Source organism: Papaver somniferum, chromosome 1 (genome assembly GCF_003573695.1).
Source record: "Papaver somniferum cultivar HN1 chromosome 1, ASM357369v1, whole genome shotgun sequence".
Taxonomy (NCBI): domain Eukaryota; kingdom Viridiplantae; phylum Streptophyta; class Magnoliopsida; order Ranunculales; family Papaveraceae; genus Papaver; species Papaver somniferum.
This window is the reverse complement of record NC_039358.1, coordinates 180,218,605-180,228,238: the sequence shown is the minus strand read 5'-3', so window position 1 is coordinate 180,228,238 and position 9,634 is coordinate 180,218,605. Positions and strand designations below refer to the sequence as shown.

The 9,634-nt window shown below is 37.6% G+C and overlaps 1 protein-coding gene across 3 annotated transcripts; it reads right to left on the bottom strand.

Moving 5' to 3' along the window:
• Positions 1-3,105: 3,105 nt before the first annotated feature.
• On the bottom strand, positions 3,106-7,185 carry LOC113309062 (calcium-dependent protein kinase 8-like). Of its 3 annotated transcripts, none has more exons than XM_026557494.1 (9): positions 7,025-7,185; positions 6,210-6,770; positions 5,393-5,516; positions 5,137-5,280; positions 4,726-4,878; positions 4,457-4,572; positions 4,138-4,305; positions 3,792-4,022; positions 3,106-3,715 (listed from the first exon to the last, which is right to left on the bottom strand). In XM_026557494.1, exons 2-9 carry the CDS (start codon positions 6,723-6,725, stop codon positions 3,560-3,562), a joined length of 1,608 nt encoding a protein of 535 aa, XP_026413279.1. In that variant the 5' UTR covers positions 6,726-6,770; positions 7,025-7,185; the 3' UTR covers positions 3,106-3,559. The 3 variants fall into 3 exon arrangements, with proteins under 3 accessions (XP_026413279.1, XP_026413286.1, XP_026413292.1); XM_026557501.1 differs by having other exon boundaries at positions 7,021-7,161; XM_026557507.1 differs by having other exon boundaries at positions 6,210-6,764; positions 7,025-7,152.
• Between the last annotated feature and the right edge of the window lie 2,449 nt (positions 7,186-9,634).

Sequence of the window (9,634 nt, the reverse complement as noted above, 5' to 3'; positions counted from 1 at the left end):
TATATATACTTTGTCGTACTATATATACTTCCTCAGACTGTCGTAGTTTACATGATTTGAGAATTTTTTTGGGAGACCTCACATGCCCAAAGCTCATATGTAGGAGAAGATGAAGTAACCACGGATGCAGTGTAAACTCCCAAGTTCTTTTCGGTTTTTATGTGTAGGTACTTGATTTATAAGATGTAGACTCATCACACCCAAGCCGAAGCAAGGATGAAAAGGCACAACAAGGACGAGAAAAGTTCATCAGCGCCATCAACAGTGTGTGAGTTTGTCCAATTTGCAGCAGTTAGCAAAGTAGCTAGCATCTGCTCAACTAGGGGACGCAGCTGAAGGCGCACCACCACTGACCATTACAAGGCTCATTTCTGGAATAATTAAAGGATGCAATTCAAGCCCAACAATGCCAAATTTGTATATAGAAATACATATCCACACACCCCAGCGGCGCGAAGACAACTATTGTCCCAATCACAAGGGGTACACATATAGCATAAGCCTTGCAACCATTGACAGCAGCGGGGCGATTACTTTTGCTTTCACAAGCTTCGGCAACCAGCTTCCAAAACCAAAACGGGGCATACATCACACCCAACAAAAGAGTTTGCAAATATTTAGACTCCTTGCATCTTGTTTATATTAACATACATTGTTATATGCATTTGATACATTTCAATTCTGAATAATGCATACATTCCCATAAATTGGATACGTTTTTGGATACTAATGCATATAATGGAGAACCGGGGCAAGCACCACCGGTCTCATATCTTCATACTGGGTAAAGCGTTCACACGTAATCTCTCCGGACTCCCCCATAAGCGTCTATGAGTGTACGACCAGGGGGAAGGCTTCCATAAGAAAGAGATGCCCAACATGACATGCCTTTGGCAGCTCAGCGGAACGGGTGTTTGCAAAACATTCAGTTTTACACCACGTCTCCGGGAGATTTTCAACCCCCACCGTTCGGTAATCTCCTGGCCCGAGATTGGCCAACGGGGTGACAGGTTCAAACACTCATCTTACCTCAGCGACAATGGATTTACGATTCCCCACAATGCAGGGGCAAAATCAAACCATACAAATACTTGAATAAATTTGTTACTGCTCATAAGATGAATTTACCTTATTTATTATAATACAAAAAACTGATACGAAATGTTGTCCACTTACATTTTTGTGCCAGATAAATTTGAGTAATCCTACGAGGTCCTGTGACCCCAAATAATACGGTGCTATGAAGTAAAAGTTGTCGACGCTACGATGTATAGGTTGTTGCTGCTCAACCGGCCTCACAAAGCATTTTCAACTTGAAGCATGCAACGGACAAGCACCAAGCCGGGTATTGAAAATGTCAAATGCCAAATACCAACAAAGAACAAGCCACGAAGAGTGCTTGTACCAGTACGATAAGAGTACAGAACCTTTCGACAAGGAGCGGCCGAAGGAAACAACAACCGAAGCATGAACGATTATGGTGAGAGGAATTTTTCTTAAGGATCGCTTATCATCGACCCTCAAGAAAAGGGGCAAATTGTATATACCAAATCATGCATCGTACACGTGGACGCTGATTAGAAGTCGCAGCTGGATATAAGCATACAACGGCGCACACCGAATCAGTTCTAAGTTAGCTTAGAATCTAAGCGGATGTCATTTTTGTAAATAACTAACATCCCTTTTCCTTATAAATAGGGGAAGATAAGGAAGAGAGAGGGGGGGATTGGAAGATGGAAGAAAGAGAGAGGAGTAAGAAACCCAATACCTCTGAAGAGAGGAATAATAGCTGGGTAGTATTAATACCTTCGTTCTATCTTCTACCTTCGTTTTACCTTCGTTTTACCTTTTGAACCTTCGTTATACCTTCGGAACCTTCGTTTTACCTTCGTTATACCTTCGGAACCTTCGTTTTACCTTCGTTATACCTTCGGAACCTTCGTTTTACCTTTGGAACCTTCGTGATACCTTCGTTATACCTTCGTTACATCTTCGTTATACCTTCGTTATTGAAACTTTCACTGAACATCATCATCATTAATGGGGTTCATCACCCTTGTAACAGATAAAGATCATAATAAAACTCTTTTACCCCCCCGTGGATGTAGACACTCCGATGTCGAACCACGTAAATTATGGTTGTGTGAAACTATTGTTATTTATTTATTTAAATTCATCTTCTACTTGCTGTTTTATGGTTTAGAACTAGATCCAATGATCTTGTTCGTTTGGTTGTTGCTACTAGAATAATGGTAGCAACATTAGCAATTCGACGAATCATTCACGAATTATTGCGTACCAGTCGTTCCCGATCTGTATGCCCACTCCTTGAAATCGCCTCTTCTCCACTGAAATCGCCTCTTCTCCACGGCTTGTTGGTGTTAATGTTTACTTATGTCAGTATATATACGTATTTTTAGTATAACAGATCAAACTCTCCCCAAGTTTCTTTGTATACATATACTCCCTCCGTCCTAATTTACTTGTCAAAATTGAGGAGTTTTTTTGTCCTAAATTACTTGTCAAGTTTCATATTTTTCCACTTTTTATCCTAATTTACCCCTCTGTTGGAATCAGGTCATATTATTGAGAATTGTATAATTCTATTTCCTATACACAGTTTTAAATTCTCCTCTCTCCATATATCCTTTATCTTTTTTTGTTTTAAATTCTTTAAGTAAAGACCAGAAAATTAGATATGTAAAAACTATGTATCTTAATTACTAGGTTGGGGTAATGTTGGAAAAAAATCTACTCTCTCCATATTTCTTAATCTGTGTGCAAAAACCAATTTTGCCAAGTAAACTAGGACGGAGGGAATATTTTTTTACAGTTACTACATGCCGTATTTTGCGTCCCGAATTCACATTCCAAAACGAATTATACACATACTTATGCCGTTCCGTAATACTGGCGAATCACGAACCGTTAATCGTATTCAATTTTTATAAATCCGTACAATATCCGTACGTATCATGTTCCGAACGTTTCCTGTACCCCGAATTGCTAACTAGGGTCATGGGCATTGAGCGCCGCAAACAAGAAATTACTCCAACGTTTGGCCTGTATATTTAATTATCACTGGGAAGCCAAAATACAGAAGCAGAAGAAAAAGAAAACAGAAAATGTTTATATAGCGGGGGAAATCTGTAAGACCACGTAACACTCCCAGTGGGAAATTCTCAGCCAACAACAGCAATGATATGCCATTTGAACCAAATTAAGATATGTACAACCAAAATATTTACTCTGATATCTTTGTTTTCAACCTCCAGCAAACTCTCAAAACAGGAAACACATTCTGATCATACTGTAGTGTGTCCCCCTATCGCTTCACACTTGGAAACGGCCAACAGCAGGGGGGTTATACAATGGCTAAGCTCCAGTCACTGCCCAGCCACCTAGATTGATACTGAAATAGGAGAAAAGAGACATTCCGGGGCTAGAAGACAGAATAGAACAAAACGAGGAACAAATGAAAGAAAAATGAAGATTTTCGAGAACCAAACAATTATATTTCGTATTTCATTTTCACATTGGTACTTTGATTTATCTTGTTTCATCTAGCCTCGTTGTTAAACTGCAAAGAACCATCCTTCATCAACTTCATGCTCAGATTATTGAAGCGCTCTCTGGAGTACTGTCTTGATGCTTTCCTCCAATCTGTGCCAGCCTTCATCATTGCAGCAAATTCCTCATAACTTATTTTCCCATCCTGCCAGTCATTGGAATTGAATATCAAAACTCATAAGCGATAGTAGTAAATAACAATTAACATTACAAATACAGACCTTGTCTGTGTCCACGTCACAAATGATAGCATTGATGACTTCGTCATTGTTAGGGTCCACCTCATCAGCCAAAGCTATCCGTAGCTCTTCGATCTCTATGTACCCGCTCTTATTTTGATCAAAGAATGAGAACGCTTTGTGTAGATGCTCATCATTGCCGATCTTTCGGAAATGGACTGCAACTGCAACGAACTCTCCATAATCGAGACATCCATCTCCGTCAACATCAGCCTGGAAAAAAACAACAGTCAAATGAACAAATAAGTTCTGTCAAGCATATCTTAAAAATATTTCAGATGCCACGCCGGATGTTATAAAGTCAATCTTAGGTGTTTAATTCACTTACAGCTTCCATTAGTATCTGAAGATCCAGATCTGAAATCTGATGTCCAATTTTGTGCAGACCAGCTTTCAGCTCCAGAAGAGTGATCTTGCCATTGTTGTTAATGTCCATCATATCGAATGCTTCTTTTATATCAGCTACTTCCTCCACAGACAAATGCTCAGCCACCACCTGTGGAAGTGATGAAATTCCTCAGCCTGGTCAGGACTCCGTTCTCAAGGAAGATTTTACAGTTTCCCTTTCAGATAATTAGAGTACCCCAGTTGGGTCACCTAAGAAAAACCATTCCTAGTTAGAAAAAGATTAATCTGGAATGCCTTACCCTTAGGGCTCTCTTTTTGAATTTGTTCAACATGGAGAACTGTTTGAGCCTTGATTTCACAGTTTCACCCAGCGAAACATTTGGAGCCTTATGGGCATTCTGTAACCAAGGATGATCTACAAGAAAAGATGGCCAGAAAAGTTCAGTTTGGTACGTTTTCATAGAGGGGGGTGGAAAGGGCTCTATCCTTCCACATAACGCAGGATCAAATACTTGAATGAAGAAACTAAACATTAATTCACCCAACGAGTAATATAAGTAATATTTACCTAGTACTTCTTGAGCTGAAAGACGTTTTCTCGGATCAGGATCAAGCATCCTCTTAACCAGATCTTTCGCATTATCTGAAACTTTGGGCCAAGGATCTCTCTTGAAATCTATTACCGAGCGGATAATCGCCTGTGCAACTCCTTGTTCAGTTTCTGCATATAAATGATTATCCTATATTACCAAATATATTTTATAGAAAACAGGGAAAAACAAAAATGAAAACTAGTAGGCCTAGGTGGATCGATGCTAGTTACTTAAGCTGAAGGAGAGAGTACATTCCTTGTATTATCGCAAACATGTGAAATTTTGCACATACTTCTTATCTGGCTTAAAATTTTCTCATATTCCAATATATATTCCACTAAAAAAATATTTCGAGTCTTCAAGAATCAAGTTACAGATAAACCAACCAGCCCAAAAAGGAGGAACACCACAAAGTAGGATATATAGGATAACTCCAGCACTCCAGACATCAACCTCTGGGCCATAATTCCTTTTTAGGACCTCTGGCGCCATGTAGTAAGGGCTTCCAACTATCTCAGTAAACCGCTCACCTGCAAATAAAGTTGTGGCACACGGGGAATGAGGAAAGGAAGCGCTATGATTGATAGCATAGCCACCCAAATAAATAATGCAGAACTCTTGCACCATAGTAGAAGGCAATACCAGGTTTGAAAAACACGGACAAACCAAAATCAATGGCTTTCAGTGGTGCTGTTTCCTTCTTGTTTGCAAATAAAAAATTCTCCGGTTTGAGGTCTCTATGCATAACTCCGTGCTCGTGACACATCTGGATAGATAAAAAATGATCAAACTCATTAAAAGAGAGATAAGGAACCATACATTTGAGGCATCCCAGAAAACAATATAACCAGGGTACAGTGGCTGCTGTTTTGATAATGCAATATGACCACAGATAACATAATAATGTAACAGTAACCATTGGTTATAGTATAACTAGTACTTTGAAATGGAGCAATATTAATTAAGATAGTAGACTACTGTATAGAGCAATAACTCAGATAATCTATCCCAGGTTTTGGTAAACAAGGACACACCAATGACAAACTGCAGCCACTGAACGGAGTGAGGTTGAAAGTGCAGATAGTGAAACAGTTTGAGAATAATGGAAAGAAATGTAGAAAGAAAGAGGTAAAAATGGTGCAATTTAGAGAGAATTTCAGACACTTGCTTAACTGCACAAGCAAGAACTTTCTGACGGAATACAAGCAAATATCAGTGAATGCTCAATGTATCTTGTAGGACAGCCGACAGTGACGAACAAAAACAAAGTTGTAATTGACACAATTCTAACTGAAACCTAATTACAAGAAATTGAGTTCCTGTTTGAGGGATGGGTTTCAACCTAAATTCTCATGTAATAGAATATCTGAGCAACAAGAATACAGAACTATGAGAGAAGACAAGTTATAAATCAATCAAAAATCCAAACGAAATATAAGCAAGACATGACAAAGATTACCTGAACAACTTCGACAATTGTACGAGTAACTACAGCAGCGGCTCGTTCTGTGTAATGACCCCTGGCAACGATTCGATCAAATAACTCACCACCTTCACATAGCTCCATTACAAGATGTACAGCATTATCGTCTTCATATGTATCTTTTAAGGTAACAATATTAGGATGTTGTGGCATATGTTTCATAATTTCAACCTCCCTCCTAACATCTTCGATATCTATAGCAGTTCTTAATTTCTTCTTTGAGATTGATTTGCATGCATAAACATCAGCAGTTGTTTTATCAGTGCAAAGATATGTAATCCCAAATTCACCTCTTCCAAGTTCACGACCTAATTCATATGTAATCCCAATGTCACGACCAGTTGGTTCTTTCAAAACACATAATTTTTTATTTCCACCAGATCCATGATTATTATTTACAGCATAATCGATTGAGAATGGATTTTGTTTGTTCTTCCCTCCTTTTTTCTTCCCAGCAGCTGTTAGTGCAGGGGTCCCACAACAATTCCCCATGGATCAAAGCTTCCTATAGTATTATTCGATTCAAAGCTTCTGATCCTTTTTGTATTCAAAACCAAAACAACAACACACAATCAATATTAACAGAATACAGTTTCTACAATTCAAGAAAGAAAACCAATTAATCTATTAATAACAGAAGCTATGGAAAGATTCTATAATGAGAAACAAAATTAATTAAAGATGTATGGATGATGATGATGAAGATATAATGAGAAACAAAATTAAAATTTCAACAAAAGAGAAAAGATAAGTTGAAAAGTCGAATATAGGTGTAAGCGCCACCCACCCACCATGGATTTTAATTGACGAGAGGGTCAAAGCTCTCCACGCACACGCAGAGCCTCCTCTCTCTTTCTCTTTCTCTCCAATTCTTCCAAATACACAAAAATGTTTCAAAACGCAAGTCAAAATTCTTCCAGCCAAAATTAACCAAAACAACAAAACGGGACAAACTAGGGGGGAAGAGAGAAATAGGCTCATTTTGTTAGAAGTCTATCCTCAGGGTCACCTTCTAATTACATAATCTGCCACCCGATCTTGTTATTTACAGTTTTGTAAGGCCAGGTCATAACCAGAATCCACCTATTAGTAGTGGTCCTCCATTATGGAGAATCACCGCATATTCCAGCGCCATCATGATTGACTCCAATTGGTAATTGCGAACATAATGCAGGCTGCAGCCACCGAATAAGTTGGCCCAATTAGGATTCCAAACAAGTTGGCCTCGGGCTTCTAATTGTTCTCGAGCTAGGGGTAGGGCGGGGTGCAAAAAAAAAAAACGATTTTTTAGGGACCATGATTTATTTTTTGGGGACCATGATCTTATTAGGCCAATCTCTCTATACTTATAAGGGGTGTCCCAAAATTAGGTAAATACTCATTACCCTTTACTTTAATTTAAATTAAAACTAACTTAATAACTATATAAATCTAATCATATACTCCTACATCTAATCTAAATGAATTTATTAACCAAAATCAAAATAAAAAGAACAATCGAAAATTTTTAGTTTTGAAAAAAAGTTTATTCTCTTCTTCTTCTCTCTTTCCTTGACGTTCCTCGTTCGATTGAAAAACCCATCAATCTTTTTAATTCGTTTTGGATAGGAAAATTGAGTAGAAATCATCAAAATATGGTTTAAATGGATGTTAAAGTGGCATGTTCAGTTAGGAATAGTTTTAAAAAAACTAGTTTTGTAACCGAACAGTCTGAAACCAAGAACACGAAGAACACTTCGGTTATCACGAATTTAATTTTTCATATCGCAAAAAATTCTAAAACTAATTAGTAACCGAACTCTACCCATAATACAAAGAAAAAAAATGTAACCGAACTGTGTTATTTTTCCTACTATGTTGAGTTATGATATAACCGAACTTTACATACCTTGTTCGGTTGGTTCGCAAAAATTTCTAAAACTATCTAGTAACCGAACTCTACTTATATTCCAAAAAGAATTTTTTTTTCCAATGTAACCGAACTGTGTTATTTTGCCTACTATGTTGAGTTTCAATTTAACCGAACTTGTTCCACTATGTTCGGTTTGTTCGCAAAAAATATTGACAAACCGAACTCTTCACTAATTGCATACATGTGGAGTTCGGTTAGATATGTTGTTGGGTTAAAGTTTCCGAACCAACCGAACATTACTCTGTAAGTCCTATAAACAAAGTTCGGTAACCTGCGTGTATGGAAAAGGTAACCGAACAACTAAAAACCTCCATTAAAGAACGAGTTCGGTAACCTGCGTATATGGAAAAGGTAACCGAACTACACTTTCAGATGAGTTCGGTAACCTGTTCTTCACATAAGGTAACCGAACAAGCCCAAATCTACACTAAAAATTTACAGTTTTTTGAAAATTTGGAGCAATTCAACCAACATTATCTAAGTTTGAAACATACCTGGGTACCCAAATACTCTTCCTTCGATTGTGGTTGGTAAAATCCTTTGTTTTTCATGTTTTCATTCTTCATCTTCTCCAACTTTACTCTCTCAATAATTCTGCTTCTTTTTAAAAAAAAGCCATCTGATTTTTTAATCTCATTAATTATCTTTAACTTAATCATTTTACTAATCACTACGCTAACTATTATTAACACTAACTAATCATTACCAAAAAATTAATCATGAGGGTAATTTAGGTATTAATATAAATATCTAGATAAGGGGAGACCTAGATTTACTTCTAATGTCTTTACCCAAAATAAAACCATGGTCCCCAAAAAACCATTCAAAAAAAATTGTAGGTGGTGCAAAGGAGTAAAATTAGGCGTCTAAATAAAAATAAGAGCCAGCACTATGGTGCCCTCCATCCCTTCCCTATCCCTCAATATCCCTCAAAAACTCAAAAAATCAAGTATTGTGGTCTTCCATATCCCTACATGTGTAGGGATATCCCTTCCTTTTCCTACTAGGAGGATCACATCTGATCCCTCTTGTAGGGAAGGGAAATCACACGACTACTCGGTTGATGTATGAATTTACACTTTACGGTTACTCAGTAGCCGTAGCATTTCTACACGGCTACTGAGTTCCCGTATCAGGTTTTTAAAGTTTTACCCTAAAATTTTCCTTTTTCGCTCTTTTTTTTTTACTAAAACTCTTCTTTGTTTACCTATTATATCTCCTTTTTTACCTATTATATCTCCTTTTTTACTTTAAAATATCTTTTTTTACCTAAACAAATATATTCTTATTGAAAAAAACTAAGAAAAAAAATACGGCAACTGAGTAGTCGTATGACACTATTCATACGACTACTGAGTTTCCGTATCGTGTAGGGAAGGGAAGAAAGGGCACCATAATGAGGTTGCCTTCCTTGTGTTATCCCTTCCCTACATTTGAGCGATAGGGAAGGGATGGAGGGAACCATAGTGCTAGCTCTAAGGGAACATTA